At 41.2% G+C, this 26,737-nt stretch overlaps 1 protein-coding gene across 1 annotated transcript in view; it reads right to left on the bottom strand.

The window, feature by feature from the left end:
- The window catches only part of tenm1 (teneurin transmembrane protein 1), a 195,427-nt gene that overhangs the window by 54,617 nt on the left and 114,073 nt on the right, over nucleotides 1–26,737 (bottom strand). Inside the window, exons 18-22 of the mRNA XM_034092269.2 lie at nucleotides 25,109–25,394; nucleotides 17,722–17,865; nucleotides 15,712–15,964; nucleotides 14,971–14,991; nucleotides 4,644–4,876 (exon numbers count right to left, since the gene is read on the bottom strand). Coding sequence (XP_033948160.1) covers nucleotides 4,644–4,876; nucleotides 14,971–14,991; nucleotides 15,712–15,964; nucleotides 17,722–17,865; nucleotides 25,109–25,394 — 937 coding nt within the window. The remainder of the gene's footprint in view (nucleotides 1–4,643; nucleotides 4,877–14,970; nucleotides 14,992–15,711; nucleotides 15,965–17,721; nucleotides 17,866–25,108; nucleotides 25,395–26,737) is intronic.

Below are 26,737 nucleotides of genomic sequence, written 5' to 3'. Positions count from 1 at the left end.
GTCAGATATAGCATAGCTTTTAGAAAAAGGTTTCTGTAACTACGAAGAAAAAAGGTGTGATAGTTGGAAAATATTCATTTGTGAGTGGATTTTAGAATGATTTCTTCATGTTGAAAAATGTTGAGTCACAGCAGTATGTTGAAGCACACATAGGGAGGATGCGCCATCATTTCAATACAGGAAGCATCTTACGGGATTATACTGTGCAGAAAGCGACAGGGCCACAGTGAGCCTTCAGCAGCAACAGTTCGTTTTGGAGTCAAATCAAGATTGCAGAGCAGCTGGTCAGAAGCTCCGTCTCTACCTCAAGAACTCCGTGACATTTCTCACATGAAATGGGTTTCCGGAACATTGTTTCCCCAAGCAGAACTCCTCAAAGGGGCTTTGAACATTTTAGATCAGCCACTCCAGGAACTCAGCATGGTTTCTTTGCTTGTTCCAACATCTTTGGAGTGCGCCGGCCCTCTCCGCCTGTATGTCAGGTTTAAACACCTCCAGCGTCCTCTGAACACCATGTGCCACAGACACGAGGTCACTGTGTTGTTTCTTCCCTGAAGCTGCACCTTCGAGTCCGAGAGTTGAGGTGCCATATCCGTCAGAAATGCAGCAACAACCCTTTTCTTTTCATTTTACAGGGAACACATTTTGAGTCTGCATTTTTGAAGCTCTGTGGGAGTGGGCCAAAAGAGCTCCCCGTCTCTGACATTGTTGTGGGGGAGGTACATCATCAAAAGTTGCGCCGACCTTTGTCAGAAATGTGTCTCATCACAGAGTTTTCATGACTTCTGAGTATATGTCCCCCAGAGGCGCACACAGAAACATTATGCAGTGATATATCAAACCGTGGTGGGGAGTTTCTAAGCGTTGCACCACTCTCTCTCTCTCTGTCATAAAGGTGCTCCGTACATGCTGATTCATCCGTGACAAGTGAGATGAATTGTTCTTTTTTATGCCATCACAAAGTTGCTGAAGCAAATCTTTAGCAAGGATCTCTTGTGCGTCTTGAAGCAGAGAAACCTGAGAGAGGTATCTGATTTATTTTCTCTTACATTTCATCTATTTTGCTTTCCCTTCTGGCATCACGCCAGTCACGTACTATTTTATTAGTTCAGTGTCCAAAAAGGGCTCATTGTGTTTGCCCAGCTTCTCTCAGTTAAGCCTCCATTGCTCTTTCTTTATCATTTTTATTTTACATGTATTCTGCTATGGGAATGATTTGGCGACGTCAACTGCTTTCAGCTTACCTCCGTTTTGGAAGATTGAGTTGTTCAAGACGTGCGTGTGCGTGTATCTGCACTTCATTGTTGCTCCGGCTTGATTCTAAAGAAAGCATACTGGCCACGTGCGGCCCCCGAGGGGAACAAAAAAGTATTTCCCTCAGTCTTCTCATCCTTAAACGGACACATTTTTGCTGTCAACCTGTCTTTTCTCCTGCATCGGCTAGATTGAACATGCCATTCTACCGTTTCAACCGGAACTTCTTACATGTGATCGGACAACAATCCTGCTCACCGTGGCGACTAGCAAACGGATGACTGATGACAGGTGAGCTGATGTGATGTGAAGCTGTTTGGATCAGATTCCAATTCATGTGAAATCAAGCGCAGCTAATACAAGGGGGTTATTTGATATTTTTTCTCCAGTTCTTGTCAAAACACGGTCAATACACGGGATGCTTTGGGACATCGTGACTATGGGAAATTGCAGTAATCCAGCCTCGAACTAACAAATGAATGGACTAGTTTTTCTGGAACATGATTTGCCTGATTTTGTAAATTATGTAAATGAAACGATGCATTCAATCAAAATCTGTTTTACATGGGAAATACCCGGAACAAAGACAAGTCAAGATTCTTGACAGTGTTCCTTGAGTTAGAAATGGCCTGGAATCAAATCTATTTCTGTCTGGATGTGGACTGGAGTCAGACTATTGAGTCTTTGTGGTAATTGTAAGAATAGCGCAGGTGCAACTAATCAAACTAATGATGGCTTCATTCCATCAGTGTCCCAGTAAATAATGCGAGTGAGCCAGCGTCCTCAAACTAGAACACCCGAATGGACTGCTGCCACATTTACAAGTTTACACCTGTGTTTTTCCTGCTGTGACTTGGCAAACTGTCTACTGTTGGAAAGCTTTAGCAGTGTGTTGGCACGTGACGCAGACCGTTTCCTTTTGTAAACAGCCATTTTGGAACAATTATTATTATTATTATTATTATTAAGGTAAATCACATAAACAAAGTAATTGCCTTCAACCAATGATGATAATCACTTCAATTGGATGACTAAAGAGTGGGGGAAATTAGCGTTGGATGGTTTAATCAATTCATATTTTAAATAATGCTGGTGGCAGGGCACAACCAGGGTGAATCCATCAATCTGTGTTCGCTGGTGTCGACACGGCTGGTGGGGATGTGGGGGGTTGTTTTTGTGTAACAGCGCAGTAGGTCCTTTAAACTAATTAAGCATCATTTTTAATGCCCGAGCATATTTGAATATATGAGGGCTTACAGTGAAAGTGCCATTTCACACATTTTATGAGAACTGACGATTTTAATGATTGTCTCTTTAGCCAAAACATAACACAGGAATCAGTCATAACATAAAACTGAGTGCAGGGATTACGCTTCAGAAAACTGATGTCCTATATAAACATATTTGCATTTTAAAAAGGGAAAGAAAAGTCAGCATTATAATTTTGTGAATACATCTAATCACAATGGCGTGGTACTGCAATTATCTTTTGTCTGAGAAAATAAAACAGTAGTTCATGCCTGTTATCCGAAAATGAATAATGTACACACAATTAAAATGTGGGGAGTCAGTTCAGAATTTAATAATTGTTCTGAACAAGGGCATCTACAGGTTTCTAATGTATACTAAAACAGCAACCAGCCTGTGGCGGCCGCCCCCGGGCATATTAAAGTTGAATTCTTTCAGCTCTTTTATTAGCATCCTGATACACAGGCACTTGTTTAGGTCCACTTTTTCCCCCTAGATTGAGTGCATGCATTCAAGGTAAATTCAGTTGAGGTGTTGATGTAAAGAGCTCACAACTTCCTGTCAGTGTCCTGTATCCGATCTTCTTCTTGCTAAAGACTGAGCAGCTGCAGAGGAGGGGCTGGGATGATTGGACTGCACCATTCTGCTGAAGCGCCACACCTTTTTAAGAAGAACAATGTCTTCTCTCCCCTGCAATTTACTATCCACTGGCCTGTGTAGCATTTATAATCCTGCAGTGAGGAGATAAAGGCGGCACACATGTACACACTTTGCTATTAGTCTATGCCAGTTCTGTGGGCTTGTTTCAGTTCTATTTATAGTGCATTCAGTTTTTTGGTTTATTTATATCATTAATGGCAAAGAATTAAGACATATTAGGGTCTACTTCAGGTTTCACATTTGCATTTCGACATGCTTACATGGTTTAATTTTCAAAAAGGTATTTGTCAACGGATTACAGATGTCCTGACCCTTACTGTAACATATCACATACAATGTGTCAGAGCTCTAGGCAATAGAAGCCGCGTGTTACATAGTGATGTCACTATGTTAGGGAAGTAAACAAAGGAGTCCAATCAAGGCATATTCAGGAAGGGGGGGGGAGTGTGTAAGACATTCCCTTTGGAGGGGACTTTGGGATGTCAGCCTTTGCAGACCATTTACATGCACTAAAACCTATATACTACACTACAGGAAAGGGTTCAACCCAAAAAGCACAACAGGGCCCTTTTAAAATAAAGATTTAGCCTAATGTTCACCCTCGGGCCATTGCTACCGCTAAATCATTAGAGTGGGCATCTTGAAAAGCTGAACATCAAATGATATAAGGATAGAAACAAAGCATAACCACGACAACACAAGAAAATAAACAAGGGGTACGTGTGGTTTTTGGAAAAAAACAATGACAAAAAGGCTAATAAAAGGAATATTACCTTATACGCATAACGAGAGCAACATAAATACTACAGATGCTGCTCACTAACTAGTGGAGGCAGTGTATCTTTGCCAGAGAAGAATACACTGTGTTTCTTGGACTAAGTTATCCTAAATGTATTCTTTGGCTTAATACTAGTTCTGTGGAGTTCTATGCTTACACTGGTCCTTTACAGATGCAGATATATCTTCTAGCATGATATATTTTATAACCACGCATTCTGAAAACCAAGGACTGATGGATGTGCTAATGAAACCAATTTAAATATATCACAATATTGCCGTGTGACACAACAAATAAATCACTCTCCCATGCGGATTTCCATTTTTCAAATACTTCCAGGAGACAGATAGATCTGGGATTATCAAAGTGACTTTTGATGAGATTGTGACAGCAGCTTGTGTGTGTCCCATGATGATTACAATACTGATTCTGAACATATTGCACTCTGCCAAGAAGGAAATGATGAGATGTGATGACATACATGCAGACTGCCAGCCTTCTTCTCATGAAATAAGGATAACAATACATTCAAAATGTATGTGGTCTGTGGTGCTTTCCGAGAAATAGTCACAGAGCAAGTATCAGTAAATGCTGATCTGCTGGAGGGGTGATTCATGTCATGTAAGCTCACAGCGACAGTGTGTAATAGCTGTGAGCTGTCAGAGAAAGCGTATTTTTGTACAGCAGATGTATAGTGTCCTACCTCTGGGGTTATTGAGTGCAGCATCAGCGGCCTTCCTGCCCTCTCCACAGTGGCTCTGGTCAAAAGGTAGACACTGCTCCCCGGTGCCGGCCACCACCTCCAGGTTACGAGAGGGGTCTTTGGGCTGCCCCAGGTTCCTGACCCGGTACACTCGGCGGCTGCTCGTGTCCGACACGTAGAGAACCTCCCCCATCGGGTCCATGGCCAGGTAGTACTTATGAGCAGGGCTGGTGCTAGTTAGAGAAAGAGTAGGAGTTAATGGAGATAGATATTGCAGAACGCTGCGTATATACTGTATATTCAAAACTACACAGCTCTTACATTACACATAGAATTATTTTTCTAGTGTAAAATGTCTTATTCTTATAAAATGTAATTATTTTTAATTGAATGATTATAAACATTTCCTTTTTTTAAACGTTATAATGTAACTGTTGCAAAGCTCCCACACCTTAAATGTGTTATTTCAGAAATCATGATTTTTTAATATCATTATTTTATTTATTTATACATTTTCAAACAGTTTTTCTAATTTTTCAAAATGTTATAATTGTTTTTTTAAATGGTTTTAAAATAGTACTAGACTAGTACTATTGTATTTACACACAGAAGCACATGTATTTGATGTGTTAACCTACTTAACCTGATTCTGAAATGTTTGAAAGTTCAGGTACATCTTCTAGTGGCATTCAAAAGAGCATTTAGTTTAGTTTTTACAAAAACACATTGTTTTCCTAGTGAATAACCCAAAGGGACACAGTTTAGGAAATAATAACAGCCATCCTTCATCATGACTGACTCCAACATCGATTGAACTAAAACATGTTTAGAGGCAATCAGGGCGTCCCAGTGAAACGCATTCGTACTCTGGCAGTAGATGTGTGCCTGTGCAGGAAGACTAATGTCTTCCAATTTAAATGCAACAGATGCCCACAGAGATAATCTCATTTTCAGCATTGTGTATCAGCATGTTTGTTAAGAAAAAAAATAGAATAGGGCTATGAAGTATTCAGCCAAAGATTGATGTGTTCCTTGGATGTCCCTGCTAACTAATAATCAAATTCAGCGGAGCCAACCTGAGCCAATTTTAAACACACATTCAAAGTAATACACCAAAAATATCCAGCTATTTGTCACATTTTGTTTCAGTAGCAAAATACCTCCTAAAACTAGAGATGATATGGATTTTTTTCATCATCATCATCATCATCATCATCATCATCATCATCATCATCATCATCATCATCATCATCATCATCATCATCACAATCATCATCATCATCATCATCATCAGCTTTATTGAAGAGACTCAAGATATGTATGTGTAGATGAATGCGTCTTTTATACGCCATCTTACTTGGATCGTGTCTACCACGAGGCACTGAGGTTCACTTCCGATCTTAGACCCTTGTGCATCATTGCGCCTTGTATGCTCGGGTTGGAGGGGCTCTGACCACTCATCATCATAAGGCTATTCTTGGTGCTCTTCCATCTTATTTGCAGATCTGCACCTGTCAGAAGAGGACCTATGGGCTTCGGGCATTTAGTATTGGCTGTTAGTTGCTCTGCTCCATTTGCTTGGAACCAGCTGCAACATGAACTTAGACTCAGGAACTGGTCTCTGTACAGTTTTAAAGTGCTTCTCCCTGGCTGTCTTGCAAAATAGATTTGTTTTTCCTGGTTCGATCAAATAAAAATAAAAACAGTTCTGACTGATATGTGTTTTTTCTAGTGAAGCACTTCAAAAAAACACACGCAATCTTGTTTTCCAGCTCCTACACCACATACACAATGTCCACAACACTGACTGCATGTTTGGCTTTCTGGTTTTTAGTGTGCTGTCTTCTTGGTGTTTTCGGCGGATCGTGCATACCGTCCTATTTTATCAGGAGTATGTGTTGCACTTCTTTAGTCAATGAAAGCAATTTGGCTTCCAATTATCAGCCATTAATTTATCGGCTGTAGTTGAATTCACGGAATAGCACATAATAACATTAATTACCCAATATAAATCATGCATCTCTACCCAAACATCTCTAAAGCATCCTTTACAGAAGCAGCAGTAACCTTATAAAAGAGATATAGTGCCCCTCGATCTCAAAGCCGAATGTTGTTCTGGACCTTTTCTTCATTCCTCGTATACCCATAGAACAGAATGTATACTGCACTAATACGTAGCCCTAGGCAAGGTGAACATTAACTAATAACATAGGTTGCATTTCTTTAAATCAGCCATAAAGCCTCATATTTTCTATTTAATGTGAACTCACTTTAACTATATACTTACAGCAGATGACCCTTTTCCTGTGCTTTGCTGGAGAATAGTGATGTCATAACTTCAGCGAAGAAGTACACCTTTAATCTAATTTATAATGATTGTCTTTTATTTGATAAGGATATAAGAGAACTTAATGTCAGAAGAAGTTCAGGGTAGAGTGGGCCTCAGTGTAATCCTCCTCCTCTATATCAGTACAAAAGCAGCAGTACTGTCGAGCAGTAAGCTACACTTGGTAACAGAAAGGCCTGGGAAATGCTGTCGTTTGAGGCAAGTGCTGGTCACATGTTGGTCAGCACACATGAGTCCACACGAGAGATGCATACTGAGAATGGGTTCTGTGTATGAGTTGGACGTGTTTCCGTTTGATTTTCACGTTTTATTATATGCACAGTGGTGGAAAGTAACTAAGAACATTGAGTCACATATTTTACTTAAGTACTTTTTGACATATGTGTACTTTACTTTCCGTTTAAAGCTACTTTATATTTCTTCTCCACCACATTTAAAGGTCACCTATTATGGAAAATCTACTTTTTCATGTCTTTTATACATCAACATGTGTCCCCTCTGTGTAAAGAGATTCTGAAAGTTTCAGGAAAAAAGATTTGCTCACTTTTTGTCCTGATCCATTTATAAAAACCTGTCTGAAAATGAGCTGATCAGATTTTGGCCACTTTATGATGTCATAACGCCCCCACCTTATCACCTGAATCTCCCCTAGAGCACCATTGTGTTCTTTTTAACCAATATCTCTCAGCAGGTCTCCCTTGAAAATAAGATTGATGATCTCAATGGGATTCACCTGGTTAAATAAAGGTTTGAAATGAAATGAGAGGGGCGTGGGCAGTGTTGGGACTAACGCGTTACTGTAACACAACTACCTTTTGCGGTAACTAATAACGTTACTAGTTACCTATTCCCATTCAGTAACGCCGTTATAGTTACTGTGATTTAAATGGGTGCGTTACTGCGTTACATTATGTGATCCAACTGAACCGAATCTCCCAGCGGATGTAACTTACAGGCGAATACACTGTGGGTTTTCTCTGGAAGTTTTTCCTTGTACGATGTGAGGGTCTAAGGACAGAGGGTCTAAGGACAGAGGGTGTCGTTTTTCTCATACTGATATTCTGAACAATCTGTGCTGTTGTATTTGCTGTAAAGTGTCTCTACTGTAGGCTATTTTTATTATATGTACAGCACTTTGGCTCGACCACAAATCGTTTATAAATGTGCTATATAAATAAAACTTGATTTGATTTAACGCGGGGTAACATTTCAGGGTAAGCCAATCAGAGACAGAGTTGGGCGGGTCTTGCCTTATGGGAAAAATACACAGACACACACACACATACACGGCAACGCCCACCACCAGCACACACACACACAATGGCAGATGCAAGTATCAGCGAGAGCAGCAGCGCATTTACAACTTCGAGATATAACCACAATTTTCAATTTGTGGGGATAAAGGACGCACAAAATATTACTGTAAAATGTAAACTGTGTGCAGGACAGAAAGCATTGTCTTACTGTGCCACAGAACAACACAAAAACTTGTATTTGTATTGTTATTATTTTTAAAGTTAAGTAAAGTAACTTGTTACTAGTTACTTTTATAATTTAGTAACTAGTTACTTTTTTGAGAGCAGTAACTATAACTATTACTAGTACTTTTTGTGATGTCTCGTCAATTGTGTTAGTTGTGTTTGTTTTATGTCTGTCATTTCATGTTTAGTCAGGTTTCTATGTAGAGTCAGGTTTTCTTGTTACTTCACGTTTTGTCTGTCTATGTTATGTCTGTCATCTCTAGTCAAGTCCCCGTGTTTCATGTCATGTCTCGTTTTCCCATTTCCTGTTTTATTTTGTACTTACCTCTCGTCTTTCTGTTCAGGTCCTGTTACTTCCTCACTTTGGGTGTTTTTCCGCCATCGTCAGCGTCTGCCCCGCCCCTGATTGTGTCCACCTGTTCACAATTCCCTCATGTTTAAATAGTCCATGAGCCGCGTTCACACTGCGGTACTTTTCCCACAAAGGTTCATGCGAACTTAGTTCATGCAAACTCTTTAGTTCGCATGAACTAAGTACAGATCGCGTTCACACCAGAAAAAGTCCCTGGGGGTGGATTAGGCAAATGAAGCCGCTGACGTCACTTCTTCTTCTTCTGCTTTGGGTTTAAGTGGGTTGCGGCCTGCCAGTAAACCCAAAGCAGAAGAAGAAGAAGTGACGTCAGCGGCTTCATTTGCCTAAGAGTTCACATGAACCTTTGTGGGAAAAGTACCTCAGGCTTATAACGCGGCTTATGTCCAGAGACCCAGCGTTAAACCAGAGAGGAGAGTTACCAGAGAGGAGAGTTTTTGTTTGTTTGAAATCAAGAAGTTTTGTTTTGTCCTCGCAAGAGCGATTTTTTGTTATAACTTTGTTTTATTTTTCTCATTAAAATATATGAGTCGTCGCATTTGAGTCCAGTATTTTTGTACCCTGTTTTAACACTTTTTAAAAGTAACTTTCCCAACACTGGGCGTGGCTCCTTATTTTCATCTAAAGTAACAGACAGAGAATCAGCACTTTTGTAACAGGGCTGAAACAGAGGGGTTTATGGGTAATGCTACAATGCATGATCTGTTTGGTATTTAGAGCCAAACACTTCAGAGACATGTTTTGTATATATATGAGACCTATAATATATTGAGGAAAAACCGTATAATAGAGGACCTTTAAGAGACAAATATAGGTATTTTTACTTCACTATATTCATTTAAACACTTACTAGTTACCTTGTACATATAAAAAGTAAAAACACATGATATGCTGATATGGTATAATGCAGTACTTTACTACTAATCTACACAATATTCCAAGTATCTTAATTTGGTTCACATTGTCTAACTACAATATTAAAATAGTCTTACATGTATAAAACAGGATAAAATAAAACATATAACAATAAAATACTACAAAAAGATCCATTCTGCATAACGAGTACTTCATATTTGAAGTAAATGTAGCTGATAATACGTCTGTACTTCAGAATCGGGTCTTTGTTAAGTACTTTATATTTTTTAACTTTAAGTACTATTCCATGCTTTTTTACTTTTACCAAGGTAACATTTGGCATTCAGCACTGTTACTGGAAGTGGAGTATTTTAAAACGCTGTATGTTCTTCTTTTACCTAGGTAAAGGACCTGATTACTTCTTCCAACACTGTATCTGCAATAGTTGTAAAATGTTGACCCTAATGTCTTTTTTTTGTATGGAACACGGTCCAGAAAAGCAATAGGCAAAATAAACTTGAAGAAACAGGGAGACAATAACAGGAAGAGTGGACACCATGCAACAAAAGGTCCAGAAGCACAATGAAAGCCAGCAGTGTTCCTGTATTTAAAGTCGCCCTGACACAATTGTCCATTGTTCTAGCTGCTATTGTTAGGTTATGAGGGTAAGAGCGGACAAAAGATTTCAGCGTGAGGCTCAACAATACTGTATGTTGGGTCAAGGTCGCAGTACAGTTCTTTTCATAATGTGTTAATAAAACCTTCTTTTGTCCTGAGTGTAAGCCTGAGGCTTTAGAAAGCACAATGAATGACCTGGAGCTGTATATGCTGTATACAGCAACTGTGTAGGAGGAGCAGCAACTCTATGGGCATGGAGCCGTGCGGGAAACACTCCACTCCTTCTGTACGTGTTGACTGCACTTCACTTCACAGAACAAACATGTTGATATTGTGAGGTTATTGTGTGGTACGATTGAGACTAAGAGAATGGCGTCCTTGGAAAAAAAAAAGGGCTTGCTCTCAATGGCCTCCTTTGTTTAAATATATGAGTGAAACTTGAACAAAGTGATATGAAAAGAGAGCTTGAACTTTTCCCTTTGTATCTAAGATCCAAGAAATTACTTAGCAGTGTGCAATTCAATGTTTGGTCAAACGTTTTCTGCTAATAAACTCAGAAACAATCAGTAAAAGTGCTTTTTATTCCCTTATTGTTCAATAAAACCAAGGGAAATTCTCTTGTGTGCTGCTTCTGCGGACCTACAGACCTTTCTGATTGAAACATTTTCTCGCTGGTTACAAATCGATTGAAGTCATTTTTAAGGATGTATGAAAAAGAGTTTTTGCATACATCACATTTTCTTTTCTGACTCATATTTCGCCGATGGCCAATTCTGATGTAGGCACATGTTTTTTCCCGCCTACTTGCACAGAGCATCAAGTTTCTTCAGAAGTGGAAATTAACATTCGCCCACTGGCAAATGCACACTTGAAACACCATGCTTTTCAAAATCTCAAAATGTACCGGGCAAAATAAGAACACTACTTTAACGTTACATGTTTAACAAACCATATTTATTTGTATGTAACATATTCAGACTTTATTATTTTAAAACCTTTATCTACCGCCACCAATGACATACTGATGTTTTAAGATAAGATGTACTTTATTGATCCCAGGTTGGGATTTGTTTGCGCATTCATATATCCCTCATTATGTGTTAGCTTTATCTTATAAGTTATGGTTAATATGTTTCTTTTATCTCCTTACCCCATTTTCTTTCTTCTCTTTTTCTTATTTGTGGATTGTTATGAAGTTGTTTATTGTATTCAAGTCTTAGTATTGTTATCTACGCCTTATAACCAAATAATGTACTTAAAATGCAAATAAATGAATACAAAAATAAATACATCCCTTATTATTATTTCATTCTCAGCAGTGGTACTCTAAGACTCGTCTGCCCCCACAACCCTAACTCCCGAAGACAAAACTCACTTCACATTTTGTTCGGAACCTTCTCCTAGCTGGGAAAAAAGAAAACACTGCCACATAGGCGAGGGTGCTGTCAGTCATCTAGTCCATTAAGAGCATAACTGTTTACAGAGCTCTGCACTGAACTGCACATACATAATTTAAACTCCATCCTAAGAGACTTGTTCACAGAGTTTCAAAGTGTGTCAATGCTCCGTGCAGAATATCATATTTGTTGGGCCTCTTGAAGCCGCCATGGTGCGTATAACCGATAACAAATGATTTGTTCTCAATTAGATGCTCACAGATCCGAATACAGTCATTCAGCGGAAGGAAAATGAACAATAACAACTACGAAAGAAAACAAAATGTTGTTCCCCCCCTTAAAATAACAAAACAATGATCAGAATTGATTTGTTTCTGACTGTCTCTGCAAATCGACCGCCTGGGCTCTGAGATAATATTGTAGACGTCTTCCTTCCGATGTTTGCTCAAAGGAAAAATAGACAATGTTCTTTTTTATGGTGAGCACATCCCATATTGTCTCCCCTCGGAGAACACCTTGTTTCGTAGCCCTGTAGGCTGATAGGCACTTTGCTGGGAAAGAATGTGGAGTGAAAAGCTTTGAACGCCGAATCCGGATGAATAATTAATGCATTTGCCTTTAGAGAACAATAGTATAGAATAAAAAGAGGCACACTAACAAGCTGCTAAGAGTAAAAAGCTGGTGCGGAGGAAAGAAAAAGGAGGAAGCAGGAACTAAAGGAGAAAGCTCCAGGGTGAGAAAAGGGTATCTAAAGTGCCTTCAGAAGAAGCTGCTTCCTCGCCTCACATCTGTGCTTCCTAACCTTATCTGACGAACACCCACCAGTGCCTCCGCTGACACCGGCTGCTCTGTTCCAGGTGTGTCCTCCTCACATACAAGGGGATATTATAGTAGATGTTACACTCATTGATGATTGTACTCAGAGTGGCAGGATGTAGGAGTCTCAGCCATTTGAAAAATAAACGTATAGACTCAATCAAAGATAATGGCTCCACTCATTGGAACCACTGACGGCGTGTCGAGGTGTTTACGATCCTCACAGCTTCTGCCTGAATTCTCTCTTTTCCCCCATTATTGCTCAAGAGGATTCTGGGCGTCAACCTATATGATAACGTAGAGATGCCAGATCTTAAGAACATATGGGATGATATATAATGAAATGTTTGGTTATGGTTAGGGTCTGGAAAACTGCAAATATAACAAGGCGTAACACAAGAGCCAATCTAAGGTTGCTTTAATTCGCTCTCAGAACCTCAAGCCTTGTAAAGTTGGGGAGGTGGGGAGAACCTTGAACAATCTACTTACAGTGCCTTTAAGTTAACTACTGTATATTCAAGAGTTTTACTTTGAAGCTGACAATATCACGGGTACGTCATATCAGATATGGCGTAAAGCGTTGTGTTTTCATGTGTGAGCGGTGCCAACCCGTACCCGTAGACCGCTCGATGGAGATTTCTCGACTTTGTTGCAGAGTGCTGTGCTCAAAATTCAAATTATTTCAACTTTGACCTAGTTACTGCTGACATTTTGATGCACAACCAATCAGATGACAGCTGTATGTAGCGATGCAAGCAACCAGAGAAGGTAACTCGAGCGATAGAATGACTAACAAAGAACTGCTAACAGAGCACTTATATACTAACAAAGGACTGGCGTATCTATAGCCAGTTGAGAGGCACTTGAAATGCTTGGCTCTCTGAAACCTGATGTACTTTATGATTCTGTTTTCTTCAAGGTTGTGTCTTCCTGGTCGAATGTACTTATTGTGAGTCGCTTTGGATAAAAGGGTCAGCTAAATGTAATGTAATGTAATGTAACCATAGAAACAAAACAACTGGCTGTTTTGGCTGCTTTGCGCCCAACCTTGTGGAAACAACTTAAGATGTTTACAATAACTATAATACATACATTATTATACATCATAAGATAAATATTACACATATAAGGGCTTCGTTTACCTATGCTAGCATGGGTAAAATATATTTATTTCAATAATGTATCTACACTTTAAGCAAACTGTATAAACTGTTTTCAATGTTAGCGTTATTAGCTAACATATTATGTTTAACTAGCAGTTCCAACTTGATACCTGGTTTTCTTGCAGTCTTAGAAACACATTCAGTGTGTGTGTGTCGGATAGCTTACTCTGGCCGACTTTATTTCTCTAGCTTGGTTTCTTTTCCATCTAATTAGTTGAGCTACTCCACAATCTCTGCACATCTTCTCCCCCTGGCATCTGCTGAAGTACGCCCAGAGGTACAAGTAGCACTGGTTGGAAATCACTGGTTGAGGCTATACAGAAGAAATGTATCACGCTTTGTGCATCTCAGCCACATTTGCATGTTCACACTTGCAGACATATGTACACGCCCACCCAGAAAGCCAGGTTATCCTTTTTGCATGGATGGAAACTTTGGCATGAAAAATCCTCTCGGATAAATCCTCGCTGTCTCTCTCTCACAAACAACCCACACGCGCACACACACACACACACACACACACACACACACACACACACACACACACACACACACACACACACACACACACACACACACACACACACACACACACACACACACACACACACACACACACACACACACACACACACACACACACACACACACACACACACACACACACACACACACACACACACACACACACACGCGATCGGCTTGATACTGTATAACCCCTGATAGTGGCACACACACAGAGCAGACACACACACACACACACACACACACACACACACACACACACACACACACACACACACAAAACCTATAACATCTGTCTAATCTCCTGTCGAACATGGTGTATAGAGCTCACACCACCATCAAGGCTCGGGGCCAGGGACGAAGTTGAGGCCGTGCGAGGCCCCGGGCTTTTATTCCGGCTCAGGCAGCGGGTGAAGGCTAAACTGAGTATCAGTAATCTTCTGGAACATGAAATCCTTGACATTTTGGGCGATTTCCCATTTATAAATGTAATATCGCCTGGTGAAATTTAAATGGGGATTTGATAGATCTGCCTGCAACATGCAGATTGTGGGTATGGTGTGTGTGTGTGCGCGTGTGTGTGTGTGGGAAGAGGGGAAGTCAGGTCAACGCAATTTGAAACGTGTGACAAAGAAACCAAGGTTAAGTGCTGCGAGGCATTTTGCAACATGTCTTGTTCTTCACACATCATTTGTGAGTCTGTGTGTGTGTGTTGTGCAGGGATATAAAAGCAGGTGTTAATCACTAGTTCTCACCTGTGTCTGGTGTCCCGGTTCCTGATAATAAGCCATAAAGGAGAGAAGAAAAGGTAAAAACAGCGTTCATTTATGATGCTAACGAGAGTCACTTACAGTTTCACAGGCTACAATCAGTCCATGTTCTCCCCATAAAGAGAGATTAGGGTTGATTTAGACGTCTGTATTGTTTCACATTAAATATTAACATAAACAGGAAGCTCTTTGGCATTTGCTCCCGGAGGATGGGGAAGTATCAAATACAGACTCTGTGAAAACCTCCGTCTGAACCAGAAATATTAGTCGGAGATACAATAATAACAGAGAATGAGAGAGTAAAGTTACACAAGGAGAACACTTAACAGGACAAATGACTGTGCAATCCCGCTGAGATTCTACGCTTGAGAAGATACAGAAAGAAAGAATGTAGTGCCTGCAGCTATGTAGTGGATATCATCGTCATAATCCACAGGAACAAAATAAAATCTTTGTTTCGCAGCAAAGAGCTTCACTCAAATCCTTAAGAGGTAGATTAGTGCGTGTGATGTCTAAACCTCACACACTCTGCTTTTGCATGAAGACAAACTTCGGGATGTATTCTGTTGAGATCAAACAGATCACAGGCGCAGATGCCAGCCAGAGCTAATGCCATGCTAACACATATCAGCCGAGCTAATTCTGCTCTAATTGTGCTCGACTCGATCCAATGCTGAGCATCTCACTGTGAGAGATTCCTACACGCAACAAGATCACTTCTCTCACTTGAGTTCCAGTATGGTCCTGGTGTATCCGTCGGGGTGGACCCTGCGGATGAAGTTGAAGTCCCCCACGTAGAGGGAGCCGTCGGGGCCGCTGGCCAGGGCCACGGGGGCGAACAGCATCATGTCCCGGGCGGCGCCGCTGCAGCTCGGGCTGCACGGGACGCTCCGGTAAAAGCCGTTCCCCATCACCGTGGCGATGACAGGAGGCTGCTGCGAGAGGAAGACATTCTCGCCGTTTCCCTTGTGGAGGATTCCTGGGGAGTGAGGAAGGCGATAAATACATAAAAGGCTCTGGAAACACATTTTTCTCAATCTGCTCCTGGTGGGATCCTGCAACATTTCTGCCAAAGTTTGAACGTTTTGTAGCTATTTTACACTTCGGATCTTCTGTATTGGTTATAAGTGGGCATAAGAAGTTTGGCACTAGAATTAAAGCCTTGCGGTTGTATCCGCCAATCAGACATACTGCAGTTTATATTAAAGGTCACCTATTATATAAAATCCACTTTTTCATGTCTTTTCTACATCAACATGTGTCCCCTCTGTGTAGAGAGATTCTGAACGTTTCAGGAAAAAAGATTCGCTCACTTTTTCTCCTGATCCATTTCTATAAAAACCTGTCTGAAAATGAGCTGATCAGATTTTGGCCACTTTATGATGTCATAACGATTTTTTGGCTTGTGTAGCCATTAGCCAATCAGCAGCCAAGCAGTGGCGAGCCGTGACTTTTATACCTAGACCCTCTGACCCCCCAATCAGCTCCTATCTTCACCGTAACGGCCCCTACACACGGCGGCGTGCGTTGCCGCTTCAACGGTTCTGCCCATTCACTTTGAATGGGGTGACGTCACGATTCGCCGAACTGCATTGTGGGAGCAAAGCGTAGCTTCTCTCGAGGTGCTCGCTGCAAAAGTAGAGCAATGTTCTACTTTTGCCGCCTCGACGGAGGCGTCAGCCAATCAAATCCCTCGTATGTAAATCTGACAGTACAAGCAGTAGCCAATCAAACCGGGTGTATGTTGGGAGAGCCAGACCGCAGTCATTTCCCATATGTCAACAAAAGGAGGAGAAAATGATCGTGGCGGTAGGGAACATACAGGGATACAAACCGGAGGAGCCAGGCATGAGGGGAGGTGGCAGAGACAGTGGGGGAAACTGGTAGGTTTTCGCTTGTTTGGGGAGTTTATATCCAGTGTACTTCGTTTGAATGGACAGCTAGCAAGCATAGACAGTATATTTAGCCAGCATGGATGTAGCATGAATGCTTTGCTTTGTATGTCCGGGGCGGGACATTCATGTGGTTGGTTGTTGGTCGGGCTGCTCGCGTTGATTAACCAAGCTCAAGACACGCCCACCGCCAAGCGGCAACGCACGCCGCCGTGTGTAGGGGCCGTAACTCGCAGAGACGAGCTTCTTTCATTTAACCCTTCACATTCCAACAGAAACTGAACAGGCAGATTCGAAGGATTTAGTTCTTTGGAAATGTTATTTTAAATACAATTAAATCAAGTTATTTTTGGTAAAACTAATGAAAAATATAACTAAAAAAATATAAAAAACATTTTTTATGTTTTCAAATATAATTTTTTAAAATATTTTAGGCCTAGAGGTCCCTGACGGCTCGCCACTGCAACCAAGGTACCCCCCCCCCCCCCCCCCGACACCTTATCACCTGAATCTCCTCCTAGAGCACCATTGTGTTCTTTATAACCAAATATCCCTCAGAGGGGCGTGGGGAGGGGCTCCTTATTTTCATCTGAAGTAACAGACACAGCACTTTTGAAACAGGGCTGAAACAGAGGGGATTATGGGTAATGCTACAATGACCTGTATTTCGAGGCCAAACACTTGTATATATCTGAGACCTATAACATATTGATGAAAAACAGTATAATAGGGGACCTTTAACATAATTAGCATAATAATTATTGAGATACGTCTAAAAGCAAGTGTTGTGATGTCAGTGACTGTTGCTCAATTTGATTTGAATATGATGTGTATTGTTCCTCACCACTGCGTATGTTGAGGGCGTGGTGTTTGTCCAGAGACCAGCCCCCGAGGTTTGAGGGGACCAGTTCAAATCCCTGCATCAGAGCAGTCCTCCTCTCCCATTGGATGACGCCCGGACATGACTCATACTCGTAGCCGACGGATACTGAAATGCAAACACACAGACTTGATGTTATTCTCAGTAATAGATAGCTATGCACTGTAGACCTGCTGCGTCTCACACTACCGTATGTTCAGCCAAATGTGCTGATATGTGCACAGAAGTGACAGCCAGCCTTCAAGCTAAAGCGCTCCCACATTTCTGTCCAAACTATACTGCATTGAGTGTTGAGACAGATGAAAGGCCTGTGGCGAGACCTCATCAGCGTGTGTGTGTTTGAGAGGGATCAGGGAGAAGTGGAGGCGTAATCAGGAGGAGCCCGTCTTCATGAAGGAGCCCTAGAATTAGCTGTTGGCCTCTTAGTTGTAATGATACGCTGTGAAGACTAACAATCAACGACTGCTTCTTTTGAATTTTTTAGGCTCGCCATGATTAGACATGTTTCAACAGTAATTCAACCACTCAGCGCTCGGGATGCGTTTGAAGGGAGCCGGTGACAAAGCCGTGGGAGTTCAGGAAAACATGTAAACATACAAACACGCCTCCTAGCATGTCATTCTGAAACACACAGACACAGAGACACAGAGAAAGAAACAAAGGCACTAAGTGTTCCGGCTTTTTAGAAGTAAAAAACACAGTTCAAGTAAAATTTTAAAGGATTTCTATTTTTACTTCGCTTTGAGAGCTTTATTCATTTTGCAGATGCATGTTTTCGAACCAAATCAAATGTTTAGCACATGAAGTACTTTCAGATTTGTTATTAAAGATGAGATTACCCCACATCGGTAGGACTAGTTTAAATCCGCTCTAGCTCAATCCCCCATGAATATTTTTCTCAAAACACATATGCTTTTACATTTCATACTTGATATCATTTGTTTTACTGATGCATCATTTATTTCTTTGAGACTTGTTGGCAAACAGTTGCTTACTTAAAGGGGCCCTAAGATGTTCATTTTCAGGTTCATATTAGTATTTTGTGCCGCTACTGTTTTAATGTTCAAAAAGTGCCCAGTCTGCTCTGATTGGTCAAATGCCTAGAGACATCCCGCCCCTTAGTCTATCACGTACAATGTGTTGGAGCGCTAGCCAATGAAGCTTGAGTGTTATGTAGTGATGTCAATGTGTTAGGGTGGAAAAGTCTAATGCAGGGGTTTCAGGCACAGGGGGAGTGTGTGGGGGGAACACAGGGATTTTAGCCTTTGCCGACCACAAACACACTACAAGAAAGGGATAACCAACAACATAACAGGGCCCTTTCAACATTCCAACTGACAAAGAGCAACATTATCTTTTTTTCTTGTCTTGTTTCTAGAAAAGCGACAAATATGAGTTAAATATTCCCTCTCCTTTTGGTTACCAAGTAACCTTACCTTTTTATAAATGCTTTGTTAACTTTGTCCGCTGTTGATGCAACAATGAAGTGGGTTAATCAGAGCTTGTGAAATTGAAACGGGTTTGTCTGGAAACCGCTTTGATTGGACTGAAAAACTAAAACAATGAGCTGAAAGACACACACATGCTTTTTACCATGGCACTTTGGGAATTGAGACTATTTTATATGGATTAAATATTGAAAGTGCAGCTTTTAATGAAGCATTTATTTATTATTGCATGCAGTTTTAGATTTCCAGTGAGCTAGCCTTTCATTAAAAGTAACATTCACTGTAGGAGAGTTGACTTAAACTCAAAAGTCATTACACATACCCTGAGGCTGTCTCTCCTCTGTATGCATGTATTCAAGGCATTCCGATGGAGACAGGCTCATTTCTTTCAAATGCATTCTGTCCTCTTTTGTTTTCAAGGTAATGTATAAAAACAGTTGTTTAACATAATGTATAATTAAAGCAGTAGGAGTTTAATATTTCAAATTATACAACATTGCTTAAATGCATATAATGATATATTGCGAGGGCAGCTTGCTCTGCTTGACACAGCTGTTGTGGAGAAGTGTTGAAGCTGTCTATCACCGCTGGCAACGGTCTCTCGTAACTTTGCTTCACTGTAAAACAACATGCCTGTGAAGTGATGGGCACCCAAGGGAAACTGGGAAGCAAAGCTGGCAGACAGAAAGGTAGAGATGGTGGAATACGTAAGTAGTGGCTTCCGCATTAGAGAGAAACTCAGGAGACTCACTTTGAGAGGAACTCTCAGCAGACACACGAGGCAACTTAAATCTCCACTTTATGGGCAAATCGATAGAGTGATTGGGGATGGGAAATAATGGGTCACTTGGGACACTCGAGATTGTGAAAGAGAAAAAGAAACTGTAAGGTGTTCAACAAAAGTTCTTAGTCCAGGAACAATCACTTAAGTTCATTCAAGAGGTTCATTTGTTTCAATTTGTGTTTGTCTTAAGCTCTGATAGGCCTGTGATCTTGGGTCTTTGAAGGACACAAGTAGAACAGAGAGGCGTTGGTAGTACATTTACAATTCATGGTTTTAAATTGTTACATACTGTGCAATTGCCAGCCCTTAAAGTCACATTGCACCCTCCTTGAAGAAACAATTTCATGGCCTGGAAACCAATCCATCCTTATGAAAATGCATCAAAGGTTGCCATAAATACACTGCCTTCAGCGGGGACATTGTTCCTGTTTTTAGAAGAAGAAAAAAACTACAATACAAGTGATTTCATTTGAGGAACAAGGCTTTCACGGGACAAACGGGCAAAGCAATCTCAAAGGGAACGTGTCAGTGTTTTGAGAACTGCTTCACAACCAATATTGCTGTAGCTATATTACAAGAAACGACACACACACACACACACTCGCAAAAAACAAGCAAGTTCACTCTGGTACATAAAAAGCACACTCAATATCTCACAGGTGAAAGCTTTCATTCCCCTCTGCTGAGGCCTCGGGCGATGTGTTCACCCCGGCAAACAGAGCATGATCTCCCTCTCTCTTGTTCTCCCTGGCTATGTGTGAACACACGACACACACACAGGGGGCCGACGTGTGTGTCGCTGAGGGACAAGGTCCTGTAGGAGCACTTACACATGGTAAACAAATATGGGAAAGTTGAAGGTGACATTATGCTCAAGTATCCTCCGGGGACTGTGTGCCTTCGCCTAAGCCTAAAGTTTAGAGGCGCTGCTCAACATAAACTGGCCATTAGGAAATATCAGCGCAGGACATGCCAAACAAATTGCTTATTTCTTCACCGAGATTAGGCTCTAAGGACAAACAGGTATAACACGTCCAGAACAGAAGTGAGGCTGAGTATATTAGAGCTGCACGATATAGGCTTTTTATAGTCATCAACTTGCATAATTGTGTGTGCATATTGTAATGACTTTGACACATCCATTAAATGTTCTCTAAAATTACACAATCTTTTTCTTTCATGCTTTCTTTGTCTTTCTAGACCAGCTGATAATGGAGGATAATAATACAAAAGTGCTTTTAGTTTTGATATTGCAGCCATCCAGCGATCCAGGGGCAGCAGGTATATGCAAGGCAAGGCAAGTTTATTTATATAGCACTTTTCAACGCAAGGCAATTCAAAGTGCTTTACAAAAAATGAAAGACATTAAGCATTAAAAAAGAAAAGCTAATAAAATAAACATTAAAAGGAAAAATACATGGATAAAAGTTACAGTGCAGTTTAAGATATGAATAGTTCAATTAAACATTAAAAGAAAAAGTCCATGGATAAAAGTTAGTCTCTAACTGGAGTCAGTGGTTTTGCCCAACGTGTTTCAAACTGTTGGATAATAGCCATGGTCTTTGCTTAGGGTTACATCAAATCAAGTTACTGTTGCATTTCGCTAGCCCTAACCCCAATGGAGTTGAATTGAAACTTGTGAAATATTTGTTCTCTAAAAACAAAGATTTTTTTACCAAAAGGATGGTTTTTATTATAATTGTGCAGGCCGACACGAAGCTACGATGAACCGTGTGACACTAAGAGAATCTTTCATGGGGAAAATGTGTGTTACTTTTAAAATAGATTTGAGGCTCATAATCAGTAACCAAAAAAGTTTACGAGGCAATATGAAGATTAAAGAGAAAACAATCTGTTCCTTCCCAGTAATAATTTAACTTCCCAAAGCTCTTGGCAGTGTAATTCTGAAAAACCCTGACAACAAAGAGATCCTCTGAGGAAAAGTCTCCACAGGACTCCCGAACTGAAAGTAGTAAATACTATTGCCAATGATTGTCAAAGCCTCCGATTCACCGACCGATAATGTATGATAATGTATTCTTTCTGATCCGTCCCCGTGCCAAAGCGCACCACAGGTGTGCCCGAGAAGCTTGGCCGAGAAATTAGCAAAATGACGCTTGGCATGATGGGCAGGGCGTATTCCACTGCGATCCGGGCGCAGCTGGGTTCATGAAAAACAAGTCCTCAGTGGACCGTAGTTCAGACAGAGCAACAACAAATCCACCATGAAAACAAAAAAAATGGTACATTTATCCTGCCGTGATATTATCTCCTTGGAAACATCAGACTGTACCACAGAGAACGTACATCTGTCAGTAGTTTCGTTTAAACATTAATGCGTAAGCTGTTGCGCACACGCACGTATCCTGCATATGCCGGGAAGTATAAAGAGGGAAAGATCAGGGGGAAACACGGGCTGAGAAGAGAGAAGAACAAGGGAGGGCAGGGGGAAGAGAGGACAGGAGCAAGGGGGGAGATCAGAGAGAATGGAGGAAATAACAAGTGGGGAAGAGAAGAAAAGAGAGTTCAGTGGAGGACAGGAATCGCTGGGAGGAGAGAGGGAAGCACGGTATATAAAATAAAAAACAGGATCAGAAGAGTCGAGGAAAGGTAAAAGATCAGGCGAGAGCTGGAGCAGATGAAGTGCAGCTCTAACAGATAAGAGGAGAGGAGGGGTTGGATCAGGAGGAGAGAGAAGGGCGAGGGACGGAGAGATGCAATCTTTGCGCGAGACCGTACACTCGAGTGGACAAAGCTTCTGGTATGCCGGAGATATCTCAGTGCTTATGAGAAAGCTCTCTCCCTCGCAGCTGCACTGTTTGTCTACAAGCCTCCACCAAAGACAGTTCGAGAGAAACACAGGCAGCAGAAGCATTATCTCTCAGATTACCTATAGAAAGATCAGCGGTGTAAGCCTCTATGGCGCCTTGGAATGGCCGTAATGAACATTTATATACAGTATATCTCTTTCTGCACAGGTGAAAAAGGACGTGAGGGAAAAAAGCACGACGAGCCACGTGTTGAACGCCTTCCATGTGTTTTGCAAAGCACTTTTTCCCACAGTTCTGTCAAAACTGTCCAAAAGGGCTATTTCCCTGCCGACGATGTCTTTACTCTGCAGGATGTGCATCTCTCTCCTCTCAATCCAGCTCCAGTTTTCTCTGCTGTCTGAAGGTCTTTGAAATGTGGTACTCAGTCTAAAGTCCTCGCTTTTCATTTATTCACATGATCCACTTACACATGCATTTATTACATAAGGGGTTTTCAGTTGAAATGCGTTGTATTAGATCATTCTATTTGTACTGATACATGTGCTGGTATTTATATGTTGATCTGTTTTTGGATCCACATGTGTAATCGGACTATATAAAAAGACTATATGGTTTGAGTGTTTGTTGATTGTTATAAATCTCGTATTAATGGTCTCTTTTTGGGAGCAATGTATTTTGCATTCTTCTTTGATAAAGACATAAACAAAGAAATGCTTGTTTTGACTGTCTACTTTATACGATATGAATATAGTGGAAACGTCCTTGCATTCTGCCAACTCTGCAGTGACCAAACTAGATTGAAGACATTGCTATAATTACATATTTTAAAGCAATCTCTGAGCTCTCATTTCCCAGTGTGACACTGCCTATTAACAACTGGTTGATTACGTTCTGAATGGTTGAGCATTTAAGACAATGATACAATGCAGGATGATATCTGCTATGATTGGATTGGATCTGACACAAAACGTCTAATATCAAAGAGTGTAAGAGTGGTACAGTACACCGTATTTTCTATTCATTTACTTGGTTTGCATCCGATCTAAATGGAAGGCATTGCACTGCATCGCTCAGCGATTGAATGCCTGGCGATACGATAGCAACGAGACTAAGCTGTACAAATCCATTATCATAAAGAAACACAAGCACTGCTTTAAAGGAGTAGTTCAATACTTTAGGAGGTGGGCTTATTTGGTTTCTTCTTGATTCGTGGTGTCCCTGAGTAAGAATTTACATATTCAAATCTGATTGGTCAACGCTTGAAGTCGTGTTTTTGTTGTGTGTAGAGGCGGCACAGTCCATACTGGAACAGAGTGGAGGAGATATATAACAAACAGACAGACACAGACAGAAAGCCTAAAAGACAGCTTTTCGAGGTTGTAAATAGATATTTTGTCTTTTAATCCATTCTCGCCTATTTACCATTCCATTCTCGCCGAGAGTGAGATAGACGTGCTGCCTCTTGCTGATGCAACAGGGAATCACTCACATTCCAAATATATGTATTGCTCTGATAGTACTACGGTCTTTCATGAGTGCTCCGATTATGAAATTTTGAAACAGCAGCCTTATGTTGTTGTTATTTAGCCTTTCTGGGGCTAGTGCCAAGAATCTGCTCCGACAGTCCTGCGAATAATCATGGTGATTTATGCATGCACAGTAAAGAGATCGCAAATGACAGCACATGAGCGATTTTCAAATGTATTAACAGTATTATTAATAGGCTGATATTTACACCCCGAAATGGGGTATATACTATGATTTAATGTGACAATTGATAAGGTCGACATTTTGACTGTTCAGTCTCCACAGTTGTTGGTAATTCAAAGAAGATTGACAGCGCTCTTGTTAGAATATTAGCTTAGCTTAGCATACAGACTGTAACAAGAGGAAACAGCCAGCCTGTCTCTTTTCAAAGTTTGCAAATCTGCCTATTAGCAGCTCTAAACCTCAGCAATTAGTAATGAACACATTAAGTCCTGTTTGTTTGGTGAGAAATATAAAAAGGAGAGAGAGAAAAAGGGCCCTTTGATGCACATTGTCAGCGTCCTAAACCCTGAGGACGCCCTAAATGTTTGCTAATAGAGTGATGCAGGGATGATGTGTTTTTGGTCGAACAAAGGCAATGGGATTTTTCCATCCGATTTGGGAATATTGCATGAAAAACAAACTACATCACGGTCACATGACTTTACGTCACCATCGCTAAGCTAAAGGCGTAGTCTTATTTATTCAATTGTTAGAAACAGCCTTTTTTAAGACTCCTAAAATAACCATTGACTTCCAGACAAGGCAACCGGGAAGTGCTAAAAAGCTCTATGGCTTTTTGTATATTATATTCGACTTACCAGTAGCATAAGTGAGGCCCCAGACCTCCTGTCCATAAACGTCCGTCTTGTTCCACACTAGCCTGTGGACCAGGCCGGGCCCCGCGGGGTACCAGCGCTGGTACATCCTGCCCTGGACCGAGGCGCGGACATGCACCTTGGACAGACCGCCCAGTGGGGAGACGGGGGACAGCAGGGAGGGAGGGGTGAGGAGGATTCTCAGCAGAGAGAGGTAGCCTGCAGCGCGGGTGCTCAAATAGTTCAGCTTCAAAAAAGCCCCGGGGATTGAAACTTCATCCTGCACCGCCTGGGGAAAACAAGAAGGGAACAGAGTTAGATGGTAGGAGACGGAAAGTGAAGAAATGAGAGGATAAATTAAATGTGTATTTGTTTTTTGAGCTGACACAATTAGGGCTTTTGGCAGGTACGGGATGACATAGCTCACAGTCAGGTGCAAAGAGAACAGCAAACACGTGTTAGCTATGTAACAAAGATAAATACAGAGAACCTTTTCTTGAAGAACATAACGTCTTTTTATAATGCGCCCTGGTGACCGGACATCTCCTTCATAAAACGAGTGACAGGGGGAATAATCTGGCAGTTAGGTGTGTGTGTGTGTGTGTGTGTGTGTGTGTGTGTGTGTGTGTGTGTGTGTGTGTGTGTGTGTGTGTGTGTGTGTGTGTGTGTGTGTGTGTGTGTGTGTGTGTGTGTGTGTGGCTAAAACGTAGCAGCCTCGATCTCTATTCAGCTGTTCTAATGAAGGTAAACACAGTGAAGGCGCTGCGTAAAAGACACAGCTCTCTGTGCGCAGATAGCTGATACTGTGAGAGTCACGGACATGAATACATAGATCAAGGCAGACTGGTTTACAGACTCTCCTGTTTTAGGAATCCGGTGCTTAAACAAATAGCTCATCACCTCTGGCCGAAATGTCCCGAAAATGAAGTCTGAGTTTGAAATATATCTCAAATAATGTTTGCACTGCCATTTCCCCACATACACATAACAGCCTGCAATCAAACGGTTGTCTCCTGTGCGCTCCACTTCCTACTTGGCGCACCGGTAACTTTCTCGTGCGCACGAGAAAGTATCTTGTGCGAACGAGAAAGTATTGTATATCGTGCGCACAAATGAATAAAGTGTGGCCTCGTTTTATTTAAATTGAGGCCACGAATGACATCTCGTGCACACGAATTAATAAAACGTGGCCTCGTTTTATTTATTTTTTCCCTCTATGAACCCTCCAGGGCTCCGTAGATATTTATACCTTAGAGACTAACAAATAAAAAGTCAAGCCAATCTCTATACACATTGAATGAGCTGCAGAAGCACACAATTATTCATCTGCTCCAACATTTCTCTTGGCTTAATCAGATACTGTTTTAATCAGTGATTACCTTAAATCAAATTAACTCGGAGACGACTGCCTCGCACACACTTTCATCCCGAGTCTAAAAAGGCTTTGATTCCCTCTCTTAACAGAGGTGAACGCAGTGGGTGTCTCTAAGCTCCCCTGGAATACTAAGTACTGTTCTTTCAATTTACTTTGTTGCCTCCTGTTTGTCCTGACTGAGGTGTTATTTATCACGGGGATAAAATGTTCCTTCATTTTGACAATCTGTTCATCTCATCTGATTCTATTCAATGCAC

This window comes from Pseudochaenichthys georgianus, chromosome 10 (genome assembly GCF_902827115.2).
Source record: "Pseudochaenichthys georgianus chromosome 10, fPseGeo1.2, whole genome shotgun sequence".
NCBI classification, from domain to species: domain Eukaryota; kingdom Metazoa; phylum Chordata; class Actinopteri; order Perciformes; family Channichthyidae; genus Pseudochaenichthys; species Pseudochaenichthys georgianus.
The sequence above is the reverse complement of the archived record's forward strand: the minus strand, read 5'-3'. Positions and strand labels throughout refer to the sequence as shown.